We start from the raw sequence: 27184 nt of genomic DNA on the forward strand, positions 1-27184 counted from the left end.
CCAAACCAGTCCAGAAACGAACTGGTATCGGTGATGACCTTTTTCATGTCATTCACCTGCTCCAGGCTCCCTCGCTTCCCAAGCTTTTCATTGCCCGTCAAGGCCTTGTGCGCGTTGTTGTAATAGTCACCGAGTTCTGACGCCCAGATCAGCGAACCGGACAGTCCGAGGCTGTCAGCCCATTTGACCTTTTGAGCAAATGTCTCCCTGTCGTCGAACGAGATCCACTGGTCGTTGTCCCAGGAGAAGTACTTGACGGCGGCCTCTCTGTCGTGAATCACTTGGATGGCACGCTTCTTTTTGTTTTGCTTGGCGAGGATGTCTTGGACCTCGTAGTGGGCAAGGTCTTTTCGGTAGGTAGTAGGCAGGGGTTTTTTTTAGCTTGGTCTATGTATGTTAGTTCAACCTTGATGACAACTCACACCCGCCTGTACCGGTGCATACACCTTTCTCGGTACCACCTTTGAAGGGGCAGCCAGGTTTCGTGCACGAGGGATTTTGGAGCGTGAAGGCTCGGCCGTAGAGTCCGAAACCGAGCGCGACTTGAGGATGGGGGGATGTTGACTCTCCAAAGCAGCTCGCAGGCAAGCTTGATCTCGGTCAGGTTGGTGTGCCCCTGAACAATTTTCCCGCCGTGGAGCTTGATGTCAGCAAGCAAACAGCCATCCGCCTCGCACAAACCAATGCGGAAACAGGAAAGCGACCCGGCTTACATCGGATTGTCTCCACCCCACACTTCATGCAGGTCGTACGACATCAGATTCAACCAGTCGGCATACTTCATCAAGCCTGGGAGGTCGAACCGCTTCAAATATCAGTACGAAGAAGGGGCAGTAAAGGTGAGGCCCAGCCTTCTACCTGACTTGTCAAATGCCTCTCGTAGCGTCTTGAACAGCTCGACATCGTTCTTGGTGTCATCCGGCTTGCCTCCGCGGTCTGGTGCGCCTGGGTACTCCCTTTCAGATGTTAATGCTTTTCATCTCGACATGTGAGCCACAAGCTTACCAGTCAAAATCAGCACCGTCAAAGCCGTACTGATTCATGAACTTGAGTAAGGCACGCGCAAATTTCTGACGGTTGGCAGCAGTTCGGGCAATGTTGCCAAACACGGGCTGTGCTGCTGTGCCATTATCGCTGAATGTCCACTTTCATTCGTCAGCTCATTAGACACACGTTACTGCTGTGGGGGTACGAAGGTCAAGAACTGCTCCGCCGATGGACACATATATCTGAAGCGAGGGTTTGATGCCCTTCAAGTCGACAACATCCTGAAAGGTCTTCGCCGGTGTCTGTGCATCCATAGTGGTGATTTCGAAACTGGAAGGGTCGATGTAGGCGAAGGCATAGTTGATGTGTGTCAAGCCGTCAACTGTGATGGGCATCTGTTGTCAACTGTGTGGTCAAACACAGCACTCGGAACGGCGACGAGCTTACTTGGTAAATCACGAGCGCTTGTTTGGTGGCATTTTGACCTGTCGTTCCATGCCTCCCAGTATCCAATGACTTCAGATGTCAGCATGTTCTGCGTAGGTGTCCCCACGGAGCCATTGCATGATGTGTGAAAAGTAAAAGAGTACCAACCTTTACTAAGCGTCTTCCCACCGCCGCCCCCCCGGGGGTGCAGGATGTTCGATACAGTTGGACTGACAGCAAATAGTGCAGAACTCTGAGAAACAAGTCAACAACCGGTTACTCAGTAGTGAGCTTGTGTTATTTGGCTCTTGTAAGAAGAAATACCTGAAGTCGTGCCGCAAAATCCATGCTGTGAACAGCTGGTAGCACAAAACGATCATCATTAGGCAACACACCTGAGTGACAGCCACGGTCAGCACGATGGAAACCTTCTCACCAGGTGTTCAAGGGGCATGTCGTCCCTGGGATTTTGGAATATTTTCCGCACTCGGCAGTAGCATCGCAGTGGCTCGAACAGCCAGAACCGCAGTACGTTGGCCCATAGCCGCAGAAGCCGTCTTTTCCGCAGCAATTCCCAGGCCTCATGATCCCCTACAAGCAGCTAGGGTTCAGCGACCAATGCATGACATCAGTCAACACGACACTGCCGTCATGTCCTGGCTGGCTTCACACACATACAGGCATCGGGTAAGCCACGCCCGTTTCTCTTGATCGATGTGGGTGAGGGAATGCTCATGCTGATATGTCGCTTCACTCAGCGATGCAAGCTTTCAGCTCTTGGAAGATTGTCAGCTTCGAGAACTATGTGATTCTTCCTGCAAAAAAGAGCTTGGCAATCTGCGCAACTCAATCAAGGCAGCTTGTACCGCGAAACAAGATCTTGTAGTCCCTAGGCGTGCGGGCGGTATTGCTTATCCAGGTAGGTCTCACAGTGTTTTCGCCATTCCGTCATGCCCAACCAGATTTGCATGTAAATCTTTAACAGCTTTCTCAGTCTCATTCTTTGCCGACCTTTATCTTTATGCAGCCGAGGCGTGATGTGTGAAGGATCCGTAAGACTTACCTCCCTCGAGTTTTCCAGGCTCCCCTTAGAAAGAAAGGCTAACATCATGCCTCTTAGTGCCAGTGGTATATTGTAAGTACCATGACTGCCCTGCTGGGTGATGTCAAAAGATGGCACAGCTGCATGATAAACAATGACATAGGTACTCCCCAGGTCTAACCTGATGAATATTGTCAGATGATATCCCTCAAGTTCAGCATTTCCGTTGATGACTTTTACTCAAGCCAAATTTCGACTAAAACTGCACCAATTTGTGGAAAGACACAGCCTACTGTGTCAAACTGGTCGGAAACATCGTGACGTACCCAGGCTACAAGACATCGACTGCCTCCACCAGCTTCACTCGCCCAACCCCACAGCCCACAGCATCGGCGGCACCTATCCTCATACCTACTCTGCACCCCAAAGCGCCGGGGACAGTGAATGAATGTTTTCTTCACAGGAATGCCTGGGAAAGCTCCTTCATGGCAAATAATCAACTTTTCGCGGGCGGCAACAACTGCACCTCGTGGGCCAGTGTCGGCGACGTCACTATCCAACAACTTTTGGAGTGGAACCCCAGTTTGTCCGCAACCAAGTGCGAGTTCAAGCCCGGATCGAGCTACTGTGCGCGGAAGTGGGAAACAGAACGTATGCTCTTCCCGAGCCATCTAGTCCAAAACTTTGCTTTATGGGTAAACAGCAACTAACAAGCAGAACCAACCCAGCACCTCAACCAGAACCGCCCCACGATTATTGCCTCCCAGCTGACCCTTCACGAATCCCAGACACAACCCTCCAGCCCAAAGATTGCAGCTGCTACTTTGGTCTGCGGGCACAAGACAAATGTGTGTGGAAAACTCCCCCTCCAATTCCCTCCACGACAAGCAAAGCCTCCATCTCTACTCCCACCAAGCCACCCACCTCAACGCAGAGACCAACCACCGCCCCATCAAGCATCACAAGACCACCCGCCTCAACAGCAGCCCCGAACTTCCCAGCGCCAACCCAACCAGGTGCTAACCCCTCCTGCAAGAAATGGCACGTCGTTGTAGGTAGAGACGGCTGCTGGGCAATCTCCAACCAGTACGGCGTCGCCCTGGAGGATTTCTACAAGTGAAACCCCGGCGTGGGGAGCGATTGCGGTGCGCTGTGGAAAGATTGCGCCGTTTGCGTTGGGGTTTGAAAAGCAGGTTTGTTCAGTTGCGTGCCTGCTTTCATCGGCAGGTTCTCTCGCAAACGGGTTCGACGGATGGTATGGATACCAGCAGACGCTTTTCCTGCTTCTACCTCTTGCACCCAGCTACGTTCAATGCTGCCCCAATACCTCATGCCCAGTGTGGGAGCACCTAAGCGATGAAGAGCACCGGTGAAAACCGGCATGTAATAATTACCCACCCCCCGCCGCCCCCCCCCCTCCCCCTCCCTTCCACATGTCCTTGCATCATGTCCTCTCTCCTCAGTCCTCAAAAGCATCCAGGCCAAATTGTGCAATCCCCACAACTCCCAACACCTCGGCCTCCCCGCCCCTTTTTCTGCAACCAAATCTGCAACCCCTTTCCCAAAACCACAAAGCCCGAAACCCCCCCGCAAAAGGGCCACGCCGCACACTCCGCCCGCCCGCCTCTGCTACACACGACTGAAACTCTTCCCAACCAAATGCGGTCCTCAAACATTAAACAAAGGTTTTTACCCTTTTTGTTGTCCACCTTTCATTATCAAAGCCCTTGTGCTGGGTAGGTGTCTTGAGAGACATGCCTGACTTTCCCAGACAAGACTGGCAACTCCATACGCACTGCAACAACAAGAACAATCCCAGAAGGACACAAAAGCAAAACATGGGAAAAGTGTGCTACTACTGTAGTGTGGCGAGGGTGTGGAAAAGAAAAACATGCAAAAGAAGAATATGCGGCCATCGGGAATCGAACCCGACTCTAATGCTTGGAAGGCATTAATGCTAACCACTACACCATGGCCGCTGACCTTGTTGTATTTACATTGCTCAAACACAGCCCTCAACACTGAACGGCTGGCTTGGCAGAACAGTAAAGCTCCATATCCCGTCCAGTTCCAGGCACAATGGAATAGACAATTGTCCAAAGTCGTCAGAAAATCATTCCAAGCAATAAACGCATCAACATACTAAGCATCAAGAAAACCATTTCCGAGTTCAAATCCAAATCCGTGTATTTCATCCCTTGTATGTATGTATCCCCTTGTCTATCCCCCTGCTTTGCTTTCCATAACCCCCTCAAACCGCCCAACCCCCGAATCCCAACCCCCAAACACTCCCCCCCCAAAAAAACGCTATATATGCATCCCATCTACCCTGCTCCAATCCAAGTCCTATAATGATAAAAGAAAAGCGGTAACAGAAATCTGGAAACGTGAGTAGTAACCTGTGGAAAAAGAAAAAGAAAGTGAGAAAAACCACCTGCGAGGAAAAGTAAGTGAAAGAAATCCCAAACAGGTAGGTGGTTGAATGAGCACCCCGGTGACAAACGCTGGAGAGAGGAAAACGGATAAAAGACGAGAAAGATCAACATTGTCGTGTGAGTGAAAAAGAAAGCTGTTGCTGTGACAAAAAGACCTAAAAGGAGTAAATGAAAGACTTCAAGAATAAAAAAAGAAAGCGAGTGACAGGGGTATTAAAATATCCTAGAAAAATTCCCCCCCTGTAATGTAAATCAACGAGTGAATTGAGTACTTTTGAATGAGTGTGTCTGTTGTTCGAGCACCGGCAACACCATTGTGGATGTGGCCAAGTATTTCTTTCGGGGTCTGCGGAATGGGTTGTTTGCAGTGCCAAATGTTGGCAAGAAGCGTCGTGAGCGAAGCGTCTGGGGAGACAAGAATGTCGCTAGTAAGGTGCCAGGTATTAAATGTTGTAAAGCGTTGTTGTCCCCTGATTGAGTTTCGGGCCGAGTGAGTGATTGTGTAAAGGGTAAATGAATGATGTAAAGCCAAGTGAGATGAGTTGCTGAAAGACCGACACCGGTGATGGTTGAACCGAAAAGTGAGCGAAAGTAGTAAATGCCGAAAGCTCCCCTCAGAGGGTCAACACTTGTCTGACCCGAAAAGCAAAAGACCACCAATGATGAAAGGCAGAAGAAAAGGAACATCCGGGTGTTGTCGATCCTTTACTTGCCGGCGTTGCCAACGCTGCCGGCCCCAATCTGTCCCGTCTGCTGAAGCTTCACCAGGTTGGGTGCAGCAACACCTGGGCAGCCCGACCCCTTGGCACCGTTTAAGCTCTGCAAGACCTGGATCATGGCAGTGCCGCGCCTCTTCTGAGTCTCGATCGAAGTATCGGAGGCATCGTTGAACTCCCCAAGAGAAATGGGAATCGGCACACTGGGGTCCGGGAAGAAGCCCTGGCTGAGGCCCTGGGAGAGCTTGCCGAGGAAGTCTGGGTCGTTAGGAGCAGGTGGGCAGTCGCAGGGGATGAGCTTCTGGTTGGCGCCGACACAGCTTCCGACTTGGATGGTGTCCCGGCCATCACCGGCCTTGACACCAAAGTCCTGAGGAATGACGGCCGGGTTGACGCCGCCTTGGCGAGGGACGTGGACCAGGGCAGAGGCCGAGGCGGCGAGGAGGGAGAGAACAAAAGTGGTCTGCATTTTGAGAGAGTGGTGAAGTGGTTGTCGTCGAGACTGTTTGTAAATAGGTAGTGGTTGTAAAAAGGGAATGGCAAGGGTCCGGCCCAAGAATCAGAAGACGATGGTGAATGGAAGGAAAGACTGCGACCCGAAGATCTTGGTGTTGTGAATGAGTGCCGAGTGCTGGATGGTGATGTGAGAGAGGTTTGGATTTGAGACGGGATGACCTCCGATATATGTAGTGATCCGAAGTCAAGCTCCGAATGTGTGTTGACTGGGTGTGATGTCCCCCAAGATCAGGATGATGGATGGCCGGCCGTGGGTGACGGTGGCAAACGAAACGGCGCATCGCATCCTGTCCCGGGTTTTCGTTCCTCAAAGAGGGTGAGTCGATTGGGCCAGACGGCCTCGAAGTGGTGCAAAAGGGCGTATGCAGTGGAATCATTGAGTGCCGGTGCTGGGCGGTTATCGGAAATCCGGGCGATTTGCAACAGAAGAAGGAAAGAATCTGGAATACCACTCTCTAACGGTTTGCGGTCCCCTGCAGCGGCGTGGAACCGCGGACAGCCAGAAAGTCGGTTCAATGCAGGCCGCAGCCGTTGTGGCCGGCCTTGTTCAAGTGCTTGGATTGGCTGCCCTCTGTGCCCGGTGCAACGGCTGTTGAAGGGGTGGCCAAGCCCCGGGGCCGTCGCCGCGACACCCAATTCCCGGGTATCCACTCGGTCCCGGCACTGGCTGATGAAACGATTGAAAGAACGCTGCATGAAACATTTGGGAAAGGGTTTTTCAAGCAAATGCAGAATTGAGAGGTGATTGGTGAAGGAATGAAGCGCGATTCAAGACGCCGGCACTTGCCAGAGGAGATGGGAATGTGTGAGCAGTGCATTGGGACACCCCAGGCTCATATTTTGATACCATCATATTTGCCACGGCACACTATGCTCGGCGGGCTCAGATTCTGGTATCATCATTGCTCGCCGCACACCTTTCCCTATTTTCGCTTGCCTTTCGAGGCGGCAAGCTCTCAATGCGATGCTTGTCTTTCAAGGCGACAAGTTTGTCGGTCTGCTTCGTAATGTCCCTACTACTAGACAGTGACGGCGGTCAGAACCTATACATTACGGCTCCGTACCCTTGTGGAGGTACCGATTGCACACAGCCTTCTGGAAGGCAAGCCTAAGGGGAAAAAGATTGGTGTGAGGGAATGAGGCGAGATGGGTGGGATTTATACCTACCAGAAAACTGTGTTCTGCCACCTGCAGCTTGCAGCAGGCAACCATCAGTCGGTAGTGGAGACAACGGCGACTGACTCTGTTCTATGACAGTGACGCAGTCTTGTGAAGGTACCAGCAGTATCACACCCTTGGACATATGGAAGGAAGAAAGGGAAATTTAGTTCAAGGGCCGAGAGAGCATCAGTGGAACTAATATACCTCAGGTCTGCAGCGATTGCCCCACTTTGAGTTCAAGAGCTTCCATGTTGTTAGGGTGTGGCTTCCTTCTATTGACGGTCATAACAGATAGCGTAGGCGTCTGCCTAGGAGGCTTGGATGGTTAGGTTCTTCATGTCAAACATTGTCAGTGCCAGACATACCCAGGTGCCAAATACCACCATCACAGGTCCTAATCCTATCCATGTCTTTCCCAGGTCGTTTTTCTCCGCGGTGACGACAAACCAGCCCGGAAATCATGGCACGAGGGGAAGTCCCATCCACAAGCCAAGGACACCAAATGAGAAGCACACAGATCAATTCTCATGATCGAATAAAACTTGAGCCTCATCAGAGGCTTCAGAAAAGATCAGCCCACCTTGAGGATCGCCCTCCCGTCCAACAACGACACCTGAGGCAAGAGGTCAGGTCCTGGAAGGCACACAACACAGCTCTGCCACAAACAACAAGCAGCTAATCAGGATCCGGACGCTTTAGTCCAGTGTACCTGAATCCAAACGAAAAATGGCAATAAGAAGCAGGCAAATACTGCACAAATGGTAGGTGTATGCAAGTGGATAAAATACAAGAGTGCTTCTATGTATGTTGAAACTCTCCCAAGGCAAGCAACTCCATGCAAACTCCTGACATGTCAGGAAAAAGATCCTTTACGTGACGTAATGTTGGCCTGACAGGATAACACGGTGCTCAAGGGCTCACCCTTCCTGCCCCTTTTTTCTCGGTGGACAGCAAGGAAGCCGACTTGAACTCTACTTTCGCACCAAAACCTCAACAATTCAACAAGGTTTCGTGGTGTAGTTGGTTATCACGTCAGTCTAACACACTGAAGGTCTCCAGTTCGAGCCTGGACGAAATCAATAACCTTTCATTTTTTGCTCATCTCCAGTCTCCACCACGGCGACAGGGGATCGATCCCCTTTTTGGGACACGAGACAGAACTCAGAATTCTTTTCTACAGACCTTTGAACATGAAAGGCCCAGTCATTCACTACTTGGGGTATCAAGAGACACAGAGCACCAAGGCCGAAATGCATGCATAACTTAAATCTTCATAACTACGGCATAACTCCTATCTCACAATATCATCTTGAACATTGGATCCCTGTCATCACCGCTACCCGCATGATGATCGTACTTCCCTCTCGCCTTGTCCTTATTGATTTTGATGCACCAAAAGACGTTTGTGAGAATGCTGTGCCCCCGTTAGCTTCACTCTCCACCCCGACAAAGATCTCCAGCGACTCACGCAAGCCACGCATAAACCAACAGCCCCAAGATGATGCTATGTCCTTTGTGGTACAACGGCCCGTCAACGCTCGGATACGCAAAAGTCGCCACAAAGCCTCCACAGTTGGCAACCGCCAGCTGCAGCGCCGAAGTTGTTGCCCTTTTGTAGTGACCAGCCGAGTTATTCGAGTTCCAGACGAGAATACACGGCACGCTGCTGTACATCCCGACAGCCATGAGACAGGTCATGCCGAACCGGACATTGGGAGAGGGGACGTTGCCGATGACCGCGTAGCCAACGATGGCGATGAGAAGAGTGAAGAGCATGATGACGCCCCGGAGCTTGAGACGGTCCGAGGCAAAAGCTACGGCGACTGTGACTGGCGTGGCCACGGCGTAGGGAATCACGGACCACAGCTGACTCTCGTTGGCGTTGGATGTGATTTTGAGGTCGTTGATGATTGTTGGGAGGAACAGGCCAAAGCTGTAAAGTCCCGATAGGATGGCAAAGTAGGCAGTGGCCGTGAGCCAGACCTGGAGGTTGAGGATGCCGCGGCGCACTTCGGACCACTTGAATTTCTCTTCGCGTTCCAAGACGGGGCTGTTGACATGTCAGCATCACCTCACAGAAGCATTATAACATGCCCAGGCTTACTTGAACCTCTCGTCACCACCGGCAGCTCCGATCTTCCCTTGCAGCCTCAGCTGCGCAAAGTCCCTCTCCTCTTGCGTCAGGTAGGACGCAGTGGCAACACTCGTCGGCAAGAAAAAGTACGCAATCACGCCGGCAACAACCGTCTGCCCATCTCATCAGCAGACAGACTCCATCAAACATCCGCAACAAAACTCACAATGACCCCCTCCATGATGAAGATCCACCTCCACCCCTCAAGCCCACCCCTAGGCCCGATCGCGGATAGACCCCTTGCCAGGAGACCTGATTCTCTGTCAGCCGCATCCCTTTCCACCTCCTTTCGACCCGCAGGAAAAAGCAACTCACCCCCAAAAGCGCCCGACAAACTAGCGGCCGTATAAAAAACACCAATTCTCACCGCCATCTCCTGCCGCGTGTACAACCCCGACAGATACAGCACCATCCCCGGGAGCAACCCCCCCTCCGCCAACCCCAACACTGCCCTCACGGCGAAAAACGAGCCAAAGCTCCTTACAAACCCCAGACACATCGTTACAATCCCCCAAACCACCGTCAGAAGCGGCAGCCAAACCCGGGGCGTTATCTTCTTGAGAAGAAGATTAGAAGGCAGCTCAGACGCGATGTAAGTGGCGTAAAAGACGGCAAGACCCCGGTTGTACTGCGTGTTGGAGATGGCAAGGTCCTTCTCGAGACCAATGATCTTGGCGTTGCCGACGTTGGTGCGGTCGAGGAAGGAGCAGAGGAAGAGGAGGGAGAGGATGGGGAGTATGCGGGTGTCCATCTTGAGGAGGACGCGCTTGGTGAGGCGGGCTTCGTCTTCCGGGGAGAAGGGGGTGGCGACGTCCTCGCGTTTGGCGGTTTCGGGGCCGCCGGTGGAGTGGTCGCTGTCGCTTTTCTCCAGCGCGGCGGTGCCCGCGATTGGGCGTGGTGTTGTCATCTTTATCGGTTCGTCTCTGTTGAGTGTACTGTGGCACACAGGCGACACGATGGCCCGTGAGATGTTCTTGGGTAAACTCGATCCGAGTAGAGGTCAAGGCTAGAGTAGCTTTGATACCAGGCTCGCGACACAATACGCCCGGGGCATGGGCAGGGTGAGGTGATATGCAACCTGACCTGCCTGTTTCCATGGTGCTGCCCTCTCCTGACGTTGCTACAGCGCCCCGACACTTTCCTCTCGCGCTGTCTCACCGAATTGGTGCTATCAATTTTTGATCTGCATGTATTCGCCCGAGACCGTGCCATTGACCGTGGTACAGCATCCTGGTGTCTCACTCAGCGCCAGTGACCTGACTGATCACTCAATGGCCATTGAGGGCCTGCAGACTACCCGCGCGCCGATAGCAACGGTGACAGTGAGATTGGCGGGGTGTCGCATAGTTCCCAGATTCATGAGATCATGATGACTCTCAAAGTTTCCGAGTCTTGATTCGGGATGTCTAGTTTATACATGGACAAGAGATTGTCAATGAGAGACGTTCGAGAAGAACGGTTATTCCCGGCTTGGTATTTTCCAGCGGGTTACAGTGGGGCGCCGTCCTCCTCACAGCGCATCGACCGCTAATCGGCGGGGAAGTGCCGGACCGGCCGCTGGATCTGAACCTCACCACAGCTCCTGGGTGTCAGTCACCAAAGACATCAAAAGAAAAAAAAGCGACAAGAACAAAATATCTGGGCATCTTCACATGCTTCCATTCCATCTCATCAGTAAGCCACAATGAGATCCAAGCCGATGCTCGATGCCGAACTCCGACTCCCCATCGACATTGAGTGAGGAGACGCCCGAATTTGCTTCCTCCCGGCGCCCAAATCTATCTCCGACCACCTCGGCCCTTTCCGACCCCCCCATGTTCTGGTGACGTAGAACACCACTTGGCGCAGCCCATACGGAAGGGACCTGTTGATTGCAAGATCGGATGGCAGATTTGCATGCCTGCCTATCGCGCCCGCATCCGCGCCGTGCCGGCCGGGTGGGTTGGACGACGCTGTGTTTTGGTAGTCGACCTTCCCTTTGCCACGGCGTTGAGACGGCGAATGCTTTAAGACCAAAGGGATTGTTTTGTGTTTATTTGCGGTTGCGGTACCGGTCGTTGAGTCTTGATTGCTTTTGTGCCGGAGGCATTGAAGCAAGATGAGGAACTTGGCCAGTGTTGTTGGACGGCGCGCCGTTGCGCTTTCTTCGAGGGGATCGTGTGCAAGACAGCTTCAGTCAAGCTTGAGGATCGAGGCGACGACATCAACCTCACAGCCAAATATTACCATCAACTACGCTCAGAGCAGGGTTTTTTCTCACACGCGACCGTGGAGGAGAGAGATTCCGGTTTCTGAGCCCAAAAGAGGAGGCTCCAAGGTGTGGGCGTCAGCAGATGAAGCCGTGGCCGACATCAAGAGCGGCTCCGTCCTGCTCAGTGCTGGATTTGGCCTTTGCGGTGTAGCTTGTAAGCCCCCTTGTCCTAACCATCAAGAGAACCCCCTGACTGACTCTGCCCCCTTTAGCAACCCTCATCGCTGCCATCCGCCGCCGCGGCCCCGAATCCCTCCACTCCCTCACCGCAGTCTCCAACAACGCCGGCTCCGAAGGTCGCGGCGGCCTCGCCCTCCTCACCGAAAACGGCCAAATCGACCGCATGATCATGTCGTACCTCGGCGCCAACAAAAAGCTCGAAAAGCAATACCTCACGGGCCAGATCGCCGTCGAGCTCTGCCCCCAGGGCACCATCGCCGAAAGAATCCGCGCCGCCGGCTCGGGCATCCCGGCCTTCTTCACCCCCACCGGAGGCAACACCCTCATCCAATCCGGCTCCCTCCCGACCCGCTACTCCCCCGATGGAACCGTGGTCGAGTTTTCCGCCCCGCGAGAAACCCGCATCTTCAACGGCAAAGCCTATCTGATGGAAACCGCCCTCCCCGGCGACGTGGCCATCCTCCGCGCCTGGAAAGTCGACAAGGCCGGCAACTGCGTTTTTCGTCACACGACCAAAACTTTTGCCCCCTTGATGGCAAAGGCTGCCAGGCTTGCCATTGTGGAAGCGGAAAATATTGTTGAGGTTGGGGAGCTCGACCCAAGCGAGGTTAATCTCCCGGGCATATACATTGACCGGATCGTCCCAGCGACCGAACGTCCCCAAGTAGAAATTGTCAAGACCCGCTCCCCACAGGAATTCTCCTCGTCGCCTCCAAAAGAGGAAGCACCCGCTCAGGCGAAAAGAAATCGCATTGCCCGCCGCGCCGCCAAAGAGCTCAAACCAGGCTTCTACGTCAACCTCGGCGTCGGCATCCCCACCCTCGCGCCTTCTTTCCTTCCCCCGGGGCAGGAAGTCTGGATTCAGTCGGAGAATGGCATCCTCGGCATGGGGGATTACCCCCTCCCGGAAGAGGTCGATCCTGACATTATCAACGCCGGGAAGGAAACCACCACTCTCGTCCCCGGCGCCTCGACATTTGACTCGAGTGAGAGCTTTTCCATGATCAGGGGGGGACACGTGGATGTTTCCATCTTGGGGGCGCTGCAGGTGAGTGCGGGGGGGGATTTGGCGAACTATATGATACCGGGCAAGGTGTTTAAGGGGATGGGGGGGGCGATGGATTTGGTGAGCAATCCGGATGGGACAAAGATCGTGGTCGCGACGGAGCATACGGCCAAGGACGGGACGAGCAAGATTGTGGCGGTTTGCGGGCTGCCGGTTACGGGGAGGGGGGTGGTGAGCACGGTTATCACTGATTTGGTGAGTTGATTCTCGTCGTACCGGCGATGAAGTGATGCTGACTGGAGAGGGACAAATAGGCGGTTTTCCAGGTCGACAGGAAGAAGGGGACGCTCACGCTGACGGAGATCGCGCCGGGGGTGGATGTCGAGGAGGTGAGGAGAAAGACCGATGCGGGCTTTGCGGTGGCGGAGGAGTTGATTGTCATGGAGTAGGTGAGAGGTGGGAAGCATGATGGCCGGGGGTTGTTTTGTCATTGTCATTCATGAACATGTATATACCCTACCGTCTTTTTGCAATAAATACATGTCAAATCTCTTGTCTCTCTCACAACTTGGACTCCCTCCCCCTCCCCATCCCGCTCCCCGTCCCGCCCTGCAGCTCCTCCTCCATCTCCTCCGCCACATTCCCAACCTCGCTCACCTCCCCATCCAGCCTCGTATCATCCTCCACCCCGTCCTGCTGGTCCCGGTCCTGGTCCTGGTCCTGGTCAACCTCCCGCTCCCAACCGGCAAATCCCCCACCCCCGATCGCCCTCGCGATTTTGTCAACGCTCTCCAAAATCCACTCACACCCCTCATCCCCCGCCAACCGTTCCATCCCCTCCCTCTCCTCCTCGTCCTCAAACTCCTCCCTGTGCAACCCCTGCTCCACAGCCTTCCTCAACCCGTAAACATGGCTCAACACCTGCGGCCCAACCCCCCTCTGCGCTCTCAAACACGCAATCGCCACAAGACTGGTCAGGCACCGCCCCAACCTCGCCTGTCTCGGCACCCCGCCCTCCACATGCCTCGGTGGATCGGCGAGTAACATGGCGTAGTGACCCTGGAGAATATACCCCGGCAAATCGGGATGTGCCAGTGCAAGCTTTTGGGTTAGTTTCCCGTGATGGGGTGTGTAGATAGACTTCCAGAGCGCGTTTCCCCTGCTTATCGTATTGTTGATGTTTGAGGTAGTGACGGTTCGTGATGGGACCGAGGAAAGGGAGCTGGACCAGGGGTTTACCTCCAGGTCTGAGCGAAAGGCGTTGAGGCAGTTGATTGTGCGAGGGATTCCATTGAAGGAGATGCATTTGAGGCCGACTTCGCGGATCAGTTCGGCGAGGAGGAGGGGGGTGAGGGGGGGGGTGAGGGAGGGAAGGGTTGGGTGGGGGATTAGGGAGGAGGAGGTGGAGTGGAGGTGGGAGAGGGAGGAGGGGGAGTTGAGCGTGAAGGTTGCTGCTGCCTGCGGACAGGGAGGAAGGGTTAGTGAAAAGAAGGGAAACGGGAGGGAAGGGAAACGAACAGCTATGGTTATCCAGGGACGTTCGCCGTATTTGCGCGATTTGGCTTCGCGGGAGAGCCGCTGGTAGATGTTTCTTATTTGAGGGGGGGCCGGGGTTGTGGCTGGGGAGGCGAAGGGGGCGTTGATTAGTTTTTTGAGGGAGGGCCTTAGGGAGCTAAGGTCTTTGAGTTTGGTTTCGGCCATGAGATATTTGAGAGGGTGGGTTTCTAGCGGTGGTGGCGGCGGTGGTACTTGTTGCTGCTGCGTTGGTGCTGACTATCGTTGTTCGAGCTTGTTTACAGGTGAGAGAAGCGGCAATGTTTGAGGGGCATCATCAATTGGAAAACAGTGGTGGTTTTGTTTGTCGTTTGGTGGAGCGTCGTCAAAGTGGTGGAAGTGGTCAAGTCGATGATGCGCGCGCGACGAATGATCACTGGGGAGGTTCCCGCAGCTGGAATGGAGCGATGTGATTGGTGCGCAAAAGCTGGGAATTGGAGGTCGTCGCAATGCCCGCTTTGTCCGCCAAGGGCTTCTCCGGCATGGGGAAACAGCTGCTTCTAGCGGGGATGAGCTCGGGGGTTGTTTTGGGTGCCGATGCGGGCACTCTCTCAACAGCAAAACTCACTTACTCATCGACCCTCGACCACGCGAGGCCTGTCACTATCAAGACCGCTTTCCTTTCATGAGCTACAACACGTGTCTTTCACCGTCCCTGTCCCTATTTATCATCACCCCTCAATTCTAGCCGCCGAGGTCAGACATCCCCGCCGCACATTGATCTACCCGCGAGTTGGTGTGGGCCGACAAAGTTGCAAATTCCCATCCTATCAGCCCATCATCGTCTTCTTTGCCATGATGGGAGATCTGTTCTTGTGTGACCCGACTATCCCGAGCGGCGGTTGTGTTCCAGATCCATGGGAACGTGGATCTGGAACTGCCCGTCCTTCATACCAACCAAGATATTGCCAGCATAATTCCATCATATTTCCATCTCAAAGCAATAATGGGACCTGCTTGCTTTGGACAAGGTACCCATGGTGTGTAGCGAGTCTCTGGTCGGCCATATTTTGCGCCTGAAATGCCCGTGAACTCAGGCAGGCTGTAGTGACCCGGGCCCAAACGTCCCTCTCCCCCAAGCTGTGTCTGTTCAGGGTGTTCCGAGTTGTCCTTCCCCTCATGTTTGTCTCTTTTGCAACATGGTGCTCTCAGGCATCCATTCCTGAGGTCTAGTGATATCTCTTTTGCCATCTTGCTATCAAAACCGGCGAAAATGAGTGGGCAGAAAGGAACCAAGCAACCCTTCTGGCTCGGGTGAGTTCTTAGCTGCTCGTGCACGGAAGACAGTATTGACAAGCAGGTGCAGCGGAGCCGCTGCCTCCATGGCAGTATGCTTCAGTGAGTGGACACCCCTGATCGCTATGAGAGAAGCATGCAGTTCGTATCACTTGTTGAGTGCTGACCCTGGCCCCAGCCCACCCCCTGGATCTCACAAAATAGTATGTTGACGTGAACCCCCGCTCCGATCGCTCGAGAGATATGTGCGACATGTAACACTCAATCCCGTCCAGCCGCATGCAGGTCCTCCATACCCGAGCACCCATGCTCTCGACCCTGTACGGGTTCGCTGTTCGTGATGGTGAGACGTCTTGGTGTGGTGTGTTCAGCCAGCCATGCTGAGGCTGATGGCGCGTAGGAATACCTTCACTGTGGTCCGGCCTTTCCGCTTCGGTTCTCCGACAATCGACATACTCGACAGCCAGGTTCGGTTTGTATACCATCCTGTCCCGCCAGATGCAAAAGCGGTCCGGTGGTGCCAAGCCATCCACCACATCCACCATAGCGTGTGCCGGTGTGGCCGGCGGGCTCGCTGGCGTGGTGGGGAATCCGACAGAGGTTGTTCTCGTCCGAATGTGTGCCGATGCCGCCAAACCACCGGCAGAGCGCTTTCTCTACTCGGACGCCGTGACTGCCCTCGTCCGGATCGCGAGAGAGGAAGGCGTCAAAGTGTTTGGGAGGGGGCTGTCTGCCAATATCGTCAGGAGTGTCCTCATGAGTGAGTTGAGCACCCCAGACAATGCCCACAAGCTGTTTGCTGACCTCGAACAAGACGTGTCCCAGATCGCACCGTAAGCCATCGCCAAGCCCCGTAGCAACCTCCCGCGCTGACGATGCGTGACTACCTTAGATATGCGGCCGCTAAAAAAACTATCCTCACCCGCACCCGGCTGAAAGACGACATCCGAACACACGCCCTGGCATCTCTCTTCGCCGGAACAGCTGCCACGACAGCGTGCGCACCGGCCGATGTGCTGAAGAGCAGAATCCAAAGCGCTACCAAGGGCTCAACCGTCCTCCAGGTTGCGCGTGACGGCCTGAGGCAAGAAGGGCCAATGTTCCTCATGAAGGGGTGGACGCCAGCCTGGCTCCGCCTGACACCTCACACCGTCCTCACATTCGTCATCATGGAAAAGCTCTCCGAGCTCGTCAGCATGACGGCAGCCACCCCGGTGCCGGCTCGAGCAACCGCTTGACCCGTTTCAAGTACCAAAGTCCGGTAGGTTTGACCAGTTCAACCAATCCAACGCCGCCGCGTCGTCCCAGGGATACATGTTGAGGGCTGGGTCAAACTCGTTATTGACCCTGCTGAGTGCCTCGACGATTTGATCATCCGACATGGACGAGAACTGGATTGGCTCGGACCAGATGGGCGGTTCCAGGAAGCCGGAAACAGGCGGGTTGGGTGGTAAGGTGTCCGTCATACTAAAGCTGCCGCGGGCGTGATTGTGGTTATTGGCGTCACTGTGTCTCGCATACGGTGCTGTGGCTTGGTGTTGTTGCGTGAGAGGTTCTGATTGGTGGTGACCGGTCCGGGGGCGAGGGGCGGTCTCGTTTGCTGATAGCGCCGCTTTTTTGACAATGCATCTGAGATATTTTCCGTACAATGCCGACATGCCATCTCGATGCTTTGTTGCCGAGCCGATGCGTTCGAGGACCTCTGCTGTTTCCTCAATGAGGGCTCGGACGCTTGGTGCCAGGTTGGAATTGCCCGGCAGCTGGCCGCTGAGACGAAGAGCAAAGCACGCGGCGAACGAGATCATGATGGCTGTGTTGTTGGGCATGCTGGACAGTTGGCTCTCGCCCTGGATTGCAGCTCGCATGACGTTGAGCGCAGATGAGAGGCCGGCCGCATGGAAAAAGTGGCGCACTTCGGTGGGAGCCGTCGGGTGGTTGATGACGCTGCTGTAGATGGAAAGCCTGGTATGGGTCACCAGGATTTGCACATACGGCGGCAGTCGATGCTCTGCCGCTTGGTCAGCAAACAGCGGTTCTGGGCTGCGCATGAAACCTTCAGACATACGCGGCCCGGTGCCGATTGAGATGCCCCATTTAGCATGCCATTCGTCAAAGAATTTGTCAACGGTCATTTGGATCCTGCCGCAAGGTCAGCCATGTGTGTGAGCGGTAACAGTTCGAGAAGGGGCTCACGAGGTGGCTATAATCCCGCCCCCGGTTCTTCCATCCCGAGAGCCATCACAGACCGCCCTGATAGACGTAAATAAATCATCCTGCGCCTGTCAGCAACAAACCTCAACCATTTCCACGGACACGCCGGATAAGCTCACCAAATCTCTCCTCAGCACCGCCATGGAAACAAGATGCCCATCCATCGTGTCTGCAATATTTGACAAATGCCACTGGTCACACCCCTTGAGGATGGGCGTGATGGGAACCGTGTAGCACCGACCTCTTGCCAAACACATGCCTCTTTCCAAGACGAAAAGGGCAATCCAGCACCGTTCCCTTCTTCTTAGCAGCCGTCTGCCATACTCGCTGTTCGGATCCACCTCCGAGAACCCGTCCAGCGAAAGCGCCACCTTGGGGTCGATGCAGTCTGCTCTCGGAACTTGCATCGGCATACTTCCCATGCCTTGGCCGTTTACGCTCTGTTGTGAGACCAAGATCTTGTGCAGACTGAGATCAAGCGCCATCGTCGTCGCCATGCTGACGTACCAGCAGGTTTCGTCATCGGTGCTGTGTTTCCCGGGCGCCATCCAGGGGACGTTGACCATGAAGGCAAGGACAATCTCGACGGAGCGGTAACGGTCACGGATGATGCGGTTCACGAGAGCTTGGCAGTGATTCGAGAGGCGACGGGACAGGGCCGAGGCAGTGGCCATGAAGAGGGCAGAGGCGGCGCATATTGACGTGAAGAGAAAGGCAGACCGGGAACGAGTGAACGATGCTGTGTACAAGACTGGGTCAAGGCCCCAGCGGGTATGCGCTAGGTTGTGATGGAAACTGTTGACGGTTAGAGCGAGTTGTTGATGTGGGAAAAAAGGCAAAACATACAAAGTGAACAGTGCATCGGCCTCCTCCACGGTCATGAGGCCGAGATCGATTGGGTCCAGATCACTCCCGACATCGAGGCTGAATTGGCTGAGCTTAAAGAACTTTTCCACTTCCGATGGCTGGTCGGGTTGCTTGCTCTGGCGTGCTCGTTGATGAGAGGCAGCTTCTGCCGGTAGGCTATCGTTCCCAGACTTTGGGGACACGTGAAGGTCGGATGCGCGCGCAAGAAGTTGGAGCGGGTTCTCAGCATCATCAACAGCAAGACTCTCCTCGACAGCGTGGCCCTGGGATGGGGTCGATCCCTGCGGCGGTACACTCATGCCGTCCTGGTCGGAAGCGCTGCTGTCTCCGGCGTCAGATGAAGCGTCCGGAAGGAGCGTGTCGCTCTGTCTCGAGTCTCGGCGCGGGTTCGGCTTTCGTCCACCAACCTGAATGGTGTCGCCTGGTGGCATAGACCCTTCCGAGCCCGACCCGAGAAGTACTTTGAGCTCGGATACAACCTTGGTGGCCTCGATCCCCTGAATGCTGGTCCCTGATCTCCTCACTGCCTGCTCAACCTGGTGCAGCGCCTTCTCCAGTCCAGTTCGCTTGCTATTAAGTGGTGGGTTAGCAGCCAGATACTGGGTGAAAAGACAAGACGTTCTCACTTCTTGACCCCTTTTCGACGTCCAACATGGAAATCAGGTCGAACACACTGCACCCCCAACTGGAGACAACGTTGACAGCGCTCGTCGTTTGGCATGCGTCCCTTCTCACACTTGATCTTGCTTCTGCGACACACGAGACATGCAGCGGCCCGGCGGCTGTTGTGATCCTTGGGCGATTCCCTGACGCCGTCTGTCTTGAGTGCGCCAGCAGCGTCTGGCCGGTCCGTAGAGTCGACATCCATTCTCGGGCGCAAGCCGACCAAGGGCGTTTCTACACCTTCAACTCCAGCCTTTTTGTGATCTGTTCCAGGTTGCGGGGAGGCCAGTCAGCCCTGCACCGACCTGCAAGTGACAAACCCCAGAGTCTCCAGAGTCCCGAAGGTTGGCGTTGGGGTAATAAGTGAGCTGAGTGGCCGCTTGGACGCCGAGCCAGCTGGCCAGCTTCGCTTGCCAGTGCCAATCGCGGTCGAGTGTGACCCTTCTCCAAGAATTGCCCCCTCTCTTAGCTCCGGGTGTTAGTGTCAGTTTCTTGTCCTCAATGTCAATGCCGGTAACGACATATAATGATCCACGTCCCGGAGCCGAAGTGAGGATGTTGTATGGTAGCGCCTTGAAAGTGTCATTTTCAGAATTCTCTTTTTTTCTTGACAGTTTTGACACATGTTGTCATTGGCAATCGTAAAAAGTCGGGTGAAGGCAGGGTTACATTCCACACTCCCACACTCACAGGCTGTCCTGTCTGTCGTCTGCCAGTGCCTGTCCTCCACGGCCGCCTGGATGAGGAACCGTTTGTTCATCACCGGACCATTTAACCGTGACTGTTGAGTGCGCCTGTCGGATTCTCCCGCCTTGGCGGCTCCCACCTGCCATCCCACCAGACGCCGTATCTTTGGAGAAATTCTGCCTATCTTAGGTACCAAACGTTGGCTTCCTCGGCCAGCCATCCACACACCCACTTGCCGGCGTTGCGGCTCGAGGGACGCGGACCACGGGCGCCCGAACCCCGCTTGTGCACCAACCTGTCTATTCCCAGCTGTCGCCAAGCCAGCGGAAGAGAGGGGTTAGGTTGTTGAGGCAAAAGAGGCAGTCCCAGTGATTGACCTGGTGGTTATGAACAAGCAGCATTGGATGCCGGTATTTGCTGTTGTTGTTAGCCCACCCATGAGATCCCAATGTGACTCTCGCTGTCCTTGACTGTTACACGATGCAGTTACGGCAGACAGTGAGGATGTCCATATCAGTCAGTTGGGTAGCATGAGGGAACCGAGAGAGGCCGGAGATATGAGCATGTTGGCAAACCCCAATACCGGTTGCCACGCTGGTGGAGTTGACGAAACGGGAGTTGAGCTGCAGGGAGCTGCAGCTACCAGGTCAAGCTCAGGAACCAGCCCGCTACTTGTCGATCTCTGGACATATTTCAGAGACCCCAGATCCCTATCCCACTTTGGCCATGTACTGTAAGTGCCATGTCTTCGATAACGATCTCAAACAACAGAAGCCTGGAGCACGATCTACCCACGCTTCGCTTCTGCATCGCCGGGTCACCCCGCATCGGAAAATGGTGGACATCAGGGTCGATGAAGGGAGATGGACCCACAATTCCTTGGCTGATGTCCATCCATGCGCTCTTCTCATTGGTCGATTGGTGAATCGCCTTGTGAGACCAACGCATCGCCGTTTGTGTGCGATATCAACTTGGCCATGGCCAACTGTTGCATCCATACAAGCCACGCCAGAAAGCTTGACCTGGGACTATGATGGCAAGATATAAGAGGAGAGGCTTCGCTGCCGAGACAAATTATGTCATAGGACAAGAAAACGATAAATGAAAAAAGACGTAAAGACCAAAGAAAACACCCAACCTGAAGATCTTCAGCGAAAAGCGTCAACATGGCGGCATCCAATCATTTCCTCGAGGACAAAAAGATCATTGTGGTAGGCGGTGGCATCGCTGGATGCGCCTTTGTGGCTGCCCTCCACAAACTCTGGAACCCAAACTGGAGATTACCAGAGATCGTCGTCCTCGAGCGCAACCCAAGAGATGTTCGACACAACTATTCGATATCTCTACATGGCGACAGCGTCAATGGAGGTCTGGTCGCCTTGCAACAACTCGGCCTCCTGAATGAAACACTCAGTCACTCCATCTTCGGTCTCCGGTCGGGCCAGTTCAAAATGTGGGATGTTAACTGGAAGGAGCTGATGTCAACACAGCCTCGGCCATGGGGGGGCCTGCCAACGGGGTCCATGAGAATCCAGCGCAGCGATCTTGAACGAATCCTGGTCCGAGAAGCAGAGAGGATAAACGCAGCCTTCCATCGGGGTGTTGAATGTACCGGGGCTGAGCGGTTAGCCAACGGCAGGATTCGAGTCGCAGTGGAGGATGAGGCAGGAGTCAAAAACCACCAGGATTGTGACTTTCTCGTGGTCGCCGACGGCGCTCAGAGCAGACTCAGGGCTGCTCTCCGGCCCCACGATGACCTCAAGTACGCCGGCGCGGTCCAGATAGGTGGAAGAGCCGAGTTCCCACATGGGATACCGGAACCCATCGAGGAGAATTGGGGTGTCTTGTTGTCCGGAAAGGGGGTTTGCTGTTACTTCTCGGCCGTCGATAAAGACACTGTCGTGTGGGCACTGAGCCAACTACGAGCCGAGCCGGATACGCGAACAAGCGTAGCGACGCCCGACAGATTCGCAGCCCTCAAAGAAGAAGCCCTCCGTCTCGGCAGCATGTTCTCGGAGCCATTCTGCACAATCGTCGAGTCGACCATCCCATCATCAGCCTTTGTGACTGCAGCCATGGAGAAGGAACCATTTCGGCACGACGACCCGAGCCTCGAAAGAATAGTCTTTATCGGTGATGCCAACCATGCCGTGAGTGCTTTTGCTGGAAACGGAGCCAATCTGGCGTTGAAAGATGGATGGGATCTGGCGGAAAACATCTGTTACCAGTCATCTCTGCACAACGCTGTGGCAGCCTACGACAGACTGGGCTTTGCACGGGCAGCTGAGGCCATCAAGTCGTCTCACCAAAAAATTGACTTTGCCCATTGCACAAGCCTCAAGGACTCGCTGTTACGAGCTGGGCTGGCGACTGGACGATGGTTTATGCGCATTAGGGGGATGTGAGGTTCACAGGCGCAACCTGGAATTGGGTTTGTGGTGGTTGGAGTTGGATTGGAAGAGTCCGGGGGCATCTTTTGTTTTGGTGAACTTGCTTTTTCCGTGTTCATCGCGTCTTGGCACAATCTTAGGGATGGGGTTGGAGGTTGGATATAGGGTGAATAATTCTGAGAGAGTTTGATGCTTATAGGATGGAATTCCCACGATGAACAGATAATGAGACTCCAGCATATCACGTTTCAAGAAATGCATCACGTTCCTTTCGAAGCTGAACATGGTGCCCGACGAAAGCTTCCAGAAGCAAGAGCGCTGTGACAAACGCCCCGCAGTGCCTTTGATAAGATAATGATAATTCAAGGATAGTGGGGCTGGCACTTTGACGCGCGAACGCGCCTTCCCTGGACCTCCTCGCGTCGTATCGCGTCCCGCTTAGACTTTTTGGGATGCCAGGGGCCTTTGAACTAGACTTGTCCAATTCAGTGCTGTCTGCTTTCCCCTTCTCTATAGTATTCTTCTCTTCATCTGTTGTATTCGACCATCATTCAACCCATCCATCACCCGTCTGTACAACCCGCGGCCAAGATGGGAGACAAGACAGCAGCCCGCACCCCGGCAAAGACGCCGTCTACAGCTAAGAAACAGGGACAGGCGCCGTCAACGGGCAAGCAGCAGAGCATTCTCGGCTTCTTTTCTAAGACACCAGCAAGCAGTGCCAATGCTCCCAATTCTTCGCCCTCGGTCAAGCCGACACCTTCCCTCAAGAAAGCCAGCTCCTCGCAATGCCTCCAGGAGACAACCAAGTCCAACTCTGCGCGACGACCACCCGATGCTACACCTGTCCCCAGCAGTGACGTCCCTGAGCCGACCAGCTCTCAGGAAAACAGAGACGTCAGCACTGCCAAGGCATGTGTTTTTCTTTTTTCCTATGCTCTTTCGCACTTCGTGTTGCTGACGTTATGTCCCACAGGTGTCAAAATCGAGGACGACCATGAGGGACACCACGACGCTGCCTAGCAGCCCTTCCCGAAAGGTCAAAAAAGCCGTCAACTATGCCGAATTATCCGACGAAGAAGATGAGGAGTTTATCGCCTCATTGACATCTCGGAAGAGCCGACAGCGCCGCCCGCGTGCGGCGGTCATCGACGAGGATGATGAGGACACGTACGAGGCAGGCGCCAATGAAGTTGAAGAGGAGGACGGTATGCCGGAACTGTCTATCCCATTTTCTGGATCAAGGCGCTAATATGGTACAGACGAAATGGAAGACTTTGTAGTTTCGGACGACTCAGATGCTCCATCCAGATCGAAGAAGAGGAAACGGCCAGCTGCCAAAACCTCTGCGCCACGGAAGAAGACCACCAACCCATCGCCGCCTCGTTCAGCTGCTCTAGACGTGGACGGTGACGAGCCAATGGAAGACGTCCCCCCGTCGACGTCCACCGCACAGAAGTGGAAATACGACCCTGACAGCATCGATCATGAGGAGCCACAGGAGACGGTCGTCAAGGCCCCTCCAGCTGCGAAGAAGCCGTCGTCAACACCCAAACCGAAACCGAAAGCCCACACTCAGGAACCCGAGAAGAGATATCCCTGGCTGGCCAACATCCTGGATGGCAACAAAAAGCCACCAACCGACCCAGAGTTCGATCCCACGTCCATCTACATCCCACCGGCAGCGGAGAAGCAGTTCTCTGCCTTTGAGAAGCAGTACTGGGACATCAAGAAGAATCTCTGGGATACCGTCGTGTTCTTCAAGAAGGGCAAGTTCTACGAGCTGTACGAAAATGATGCAACCATTGGTCACCAGTTGTTTGATCTGAAGATGACAGACCGCGTCAACATGCGCATGGTGGGTGTCCCTGAGAGCTCACTCGATATGTGGGTCAACCAGTTCGTCGCGAAAGGCTTCAAGGTCGCTCGTGTAGACCAGATGGAGTCCGCGCTTGGCAAGGAGATGCGTGAGCGTGACGCAAAGGCCAAGAAGGCGGACAAGATCATCCGACGTGAGCTTGCTTGCATCTTGACTGCCGGCACCCTGGTGGACGGCAGCATGCTCCAGGATGATATGGCCACATACTGCGCAGCCATCAAGGAGTCTGTTGTGGATGGCAAGCCTTGCTTTGGCATTGCGTTTGTGGATGCCGCCACTGGTCAGTTTTTAATATCCGAGTTTGAGGATGATGTCGACCTCACCAAGTTCGAGACCTTTGTTGCCCAGACATGCCCTCGGGAACTGGTGCTGGAAAAGTCGCGGCTGTCCACCAAGGCGCTCCGCATCCTCAAGAACAACACTGCACCTACCACCATCTGGAACTATCTCAAACCCGGCGCCGAGTTTTGGGATGCTGAGACGTCGAGGCGCGAACTGGAGTGCAACGGTTACTTCTCCAACGCTGACAACCAGGAGGAAGTCTGGCCGGAGAAGCTCGAGAAGGTCAAGGAGAAGGACCTCTTGATGTCGGCTCTTGGCGGGCTGGTTCATTACCTGCGCTTCCTCAAGCTCGAACGGAGCTTGCTCTCGCAAGGGAACTTTGAACCATACAATCCAATCCACCGCAACGGCACGCTCATCTTGGACGGCCAGACCCTCATCAACCTCGAGATCTTCTCCAACACGGCCAACGGTGGCGTGGAAGGAACGCTTTTTAACCTCCTCAACAGGTGTATTACGCCGTTTGGGAAGCGTCTCTTCCGGCAGTGGGTTTGCCACCCGCTCTGCAACATCCAGAAGATCAACGAACGTCTTGATGCGGTGGACATGCTCAGCAACGACAAGAGTGCGCTTGCCGAGTTCTCGTCCCACATGAGTAAGATGCCCGACCTGGAGCGATTGATCTCGCGCATCCACGCCGGCTCCTGCAGACCTGAAGACTTTGTCCGTGTTCTCGAGGGCTTTGAGCAGATTGACTACACCATGAACTTCCTTGGCGCTTTTGGGAGTGGCAATGGGCTGGTGGACCGGCTCATTTCTTGCATGCCGGATCTCAAAGAGCCCCTTGGTTACTGGGAGACGGCCTTTGACAGGAAGAAGGCTCGCGACAGCAAGGTTCTCATCCCCGAGCGGGGGATCGAGGAGGATTATGACAACAGCGAGGACGAGCTGAACCGCATCAAGGAAGAGTTGGCTCAGCTGCTCGAGAAGCAAAAGACGGCCTTGAAGTGCAGGCAACTCAAGTTCACCGACGTCGGCAAGGAGGTGTACCAGATTGAAGTGCCCAAGTCGGTCAAGGTGCCTTCGAGTTGGCGCCAGATGTCGGCTACGGCCGCTGTCAAGCGGTACTACTTCCGAGAGCTGGAAAGCCTTGTCCGTGAGCTCCAGGAAACCGAGGAGACGCACTCCCAGATCGTCAAGGAGGTCGCGTCAAGGTTCTTTAAGAAATTCGACGCTGATTACGAGGTGTGGTTGCAGGCCATTCGCATCATCTCGCAGCTGGACTGCCTGATGAGCTTGGCCAAGTCGTCTCTTGCCCTCGGCCTTCCCAGTTGCCGTCCGGAGTTTGTTGATGACGAGCGGAGCGTCTTGCACTTTGAGGAGCTCCGTCACCCGTGCATGATCAACAGGGTGGACGACTTTATTCCAAACAATATCCACCTCGGCGGCGAGCAGGCCAAGATTAACCTTCTTACCGGTGCCAACGCGGCTGGAAAGTCGACTGTTCTTCGAATGGTGAGTTCGTTGCTCAATATTCTTCTCTGCTCGACAGCTAACATTTTCCAGACTTGTACTGCCGTCATCATGGCCCAGATTGGCTGTTACGTCCCGGCTGTGTCGGCCAAGTTGACGCCTGTCGACCGTATCATGTCTCGTCTCGGCGCCAACGACAATATTTTTGCCGCCCAAAGCACCTTCTTTGTTGAGCTGTCCGAAACCAAGAAGATTCTGGCCGAGGCTACGTCCCGCTCCCTTGTTATTCTTGACGAGCTCGGACGTGGCACCTCTTCGTATGATGGCGTGGCTGTCGCCCAAGCTGTTCTTCACCATGTGGCATCCCACATTGGTTGTGTTGGCTTCTTTGCTACCCACTACCACAGCCTGGCAACCGAGTTTGAGAACCACCCTGAGATCCGGGCGCGGAGGATGCAGATTCACGTCGACGGTGGGAACCGGCGAGTGACGTTCTTGTACAAACTAGAGGACGGTGTTGCAGAGGGATCGTTTGGAATGCACTGTGCTGCCATGTGCGGTATTCCCAACAAGGTCATCGAGGAGGCCGAGGTGGCGGCCAAGGAGTGGGAGCACACCAGCCGGTTGAAGGAAAGCTTGGAGAGGGCCAAGACGGGGTGTTACATCCCTCTCGGAGTGCTGAGCGATGTGGCAAGCTTGCTTAGGGTTGGTGGTGAGGCAGAAGTGCAGGAGCGGGGGGTGGAGGTGCTGTTGCGAGCCATTGAGGCGCTCTGAGTCTGTCTTTTGTTTGGGGAATGGGGGACTGTCTGGTATTGCATGGGATTGTTTGATGGGTAAAAGGGACATGTTTATGGCAGGGCAGAGCATGGGATACATCTGAAGAAAATAAGGTTAATATGAGATTGTACAGTACACAGTAATAACGTCTTTGTAAACGCATATCGTCGTCGGGTTTCGGGTGTCTCGGATTTATGGTGCACTGCTTATGCAAGCTGTTGTGCTAGCGACTGTGCACCCCCCCACACACCATCTTGATCCGTTTTATGGGACGCTATCGGATTATTGAAACCCAAACGGTTGTGCCCAGC

The 27184-nt window shown here is 54.5% G+C and overlaps 10 protein-coding genes and 2 non-coding genes across 12 annotated transcripts; 7 read left to right on the top strand and 5 right to left on the bottom strand.

The window, feature by feature from the left end:
- Positions 1-814: 814 nt before the first annotated feature.
- Positions 815-1382, bottom strand: QC761_503790 (uncharacterized protein; the record flags this gene model as incomplete). Its single annotated transcript, XM_062879603.1, has 3 exons — positions 815-956; positions 1006-1134; positions 1174-1382. 3 exons carry the CDS (start codon positions 1380-1382, stop codon positions 815-817), a joined length of 480 nt encoding a protein of 159 aa, XP_062730749.1.
- A 614-nt stretch (positions 1383-1996) lies between these two features.
- QC761_503795 (uncharacterized protein) lies at positions 1997-2451 on the top strand (the record flags this gene model as incomplete). Its single annotated transcript, XM_062879604.1, has 2 exons — positions 1997-2100; positions 2172-2451. 2 exons carry the CDS (start codon positions 1997-1999, stop codon positions 2449-2451), a joined length of 384 nt encoding a protein of 127 aa, XP_062730750.1.
- Positions 2452-4362: 1911 nt separating this feature from the next.
- QC761_0077620 lies at positions 4363-4434 on the top strand. Its single transcript has one exon. It is a non-coding gene; the product is annotated as a tRNA-Gly (tRNA).
- Positions 4435-5595: 1161 nt separating this feature from the next.
- Positions 5596-6075, bottom strand: QC761_503810 (uncharacterized protein; the record flags this gene model as incomplete). The annotated part of the gene is made up of 1 exon (XM_062879605.1): positions 5596-6075. One exon carries the CDS (start codon positions 6073-6075, stop codon positions 5596-5598), a length of 480 nt encoding a protein of 159 aa, XP_062730751.1.
- A 2213-nt stretch (positions 6076-8288) lies between these two features.
- QC761_0077640 lies at positions 8289-8362 on the top strand. Its single transcript has one exon. It is a non-coding gene; the product is annotated as a tRNA-Val (tRNA).
- Positions 8363-8514: 152 nt separating this feature from the next.
- On the bottom strand, positions 8515-10324 carry QC761_503820 (uncharacterized protein; the record flags this gene model as incomplete). Its single annotated transcript, XM_062879606.1, has 5 exons — positions 8515-8697; positions 8752-9333; positions 9388-9530; positions 9584-9669; positions 9733-10324. 5 exons carry the CDS (start codon positions 10322-10324, stop codon positions 8580-8582), a joined length of 1521 nt encoding a protein of 506 aa, XP_062730752.1. The 3' UTR covers positions 8515-8579.
- A 574-nt stretch (positions 10325-10898) lies between these two features.
- Positions 10899-13417, top strand: QC761_503830 (uncharacterized protein). The gene is made up of 3 exons (XM_062879607.1): positions 10899-11822; positions 11881-13109; positions 13169-13417. The coding sequence occupies exons 1-3, from the start codon at positions 11516-11518 to the stop codon at positions 13301-13303; spliced, it is 1671 nt and encodes a 556-aa protein (XP_062730753.1). The 5' UTR covers positions 10899-11515; the 3' UTR covers positions 13304-13417.
- Positions 13416-14555, bottom strand: QC761_0077670 (uncharacterized protein; the record flags this gene model as incomplete). Its single annotated transcript, XM_062872806.1, has 2 exons — positions 13416-14312; positions 14373-14555. The coding sequence occupies 2 exons, from the start codon at positions 14553-14555 to the stop codon at positions 13416-13418; spliced, it is 1080 nt and encodes a 359-aa protein (XP_062730754.1).
- A 905-nt stretch (positions 14556-15460) lies between these two features.
- Positions 15461-16882, top strand: QC761_503850 (uncharacterized protein; the record flags this gene model as incomplete). Its single annotated transcript, XM_062879608.1, has 6 exons — positions 15461-15662; positions 15715-15746; positions 15823-15847; positions 15920-15987; positions 16045-16477; positions 16537-16882. The coding sequence occupies exons 1-6, from the start codon at positions 15622-15624 to the stop codon at positions 16880-16882; spliced, it is 945 nt and encodes a 314-aa protein (XP_062730755.1). The 5' UTR covers positions 15461-15621.
- Positions 16883-16888: 6 nt separating this feature from the next.
- On the bottom strand, positions 16889-21306 carry QC761_503860 (uncharacterized protein; the record flags this gene model as incomplete). The annotated part of the gene is given in 5 exon segments (XM_062879609.1): positions 16889-17783; positions 17838-17923; positions 17939-18650; positions 18702-19292; positions 19349-21306. The coding sequence occupies 5 exon segments, from the start codon at positions 19588-19590 to the stop codon at positions 16889-16891; spliced, it is 2526 nt and encodes an 841-aa protein (XP_062730756.1). The 5' UTR covers positions 19591-21306.
- On the top strand, positions 21239-22477 carry QC761_503870 (uncharacterized protein; the record flags this gene model as incomplete). Its single annotated transcript, XM_062879610.1, has 1 exon — positions 21239-22477. The coding sequence occupies one exon, from the start codon at positions 21239-21241 to the stop codon at positions 22475-22477; it is 1239 nt and encodes a 412-aa protein (XP_062730757.1).
- A 576-nt stretch (positions 22478-23053) lies between these two features.
- On the top strand, positions 23054-26870 carry MSH6 (DNA mismatch repair protein msh6; the record flags this gene model as incomplete). The annotated part of the gene is made up of 4 exons (XM_062879611.1): positions 23054-23374; positions 23439-23670; positions 23725-26138; positions 26190-26870. 4 exons carry the CDS (start codon positions 23054-23056, stop codon positions 26868-26870), a joined length of 3648 nt encoding a protein of 1215 aa, XP_062730758.1.
- Positions 26871-27184: the final 314 nt, after the last annotated feature.

This window comes from Podospora bellae-mahoneyi, chromosome 5, assembly GCF_035222275.1.
Source record: "Podospora bellae-mahoneyi strain CBS 112042 chromosome 5, whole genome shotgun sequence".
NCBI lineage: Eukaryota > Fungi > Ascomycota > Sordariomycetes > Sordariales > Podosporaceae > Podospora > Podospora bellae-mahoneyi.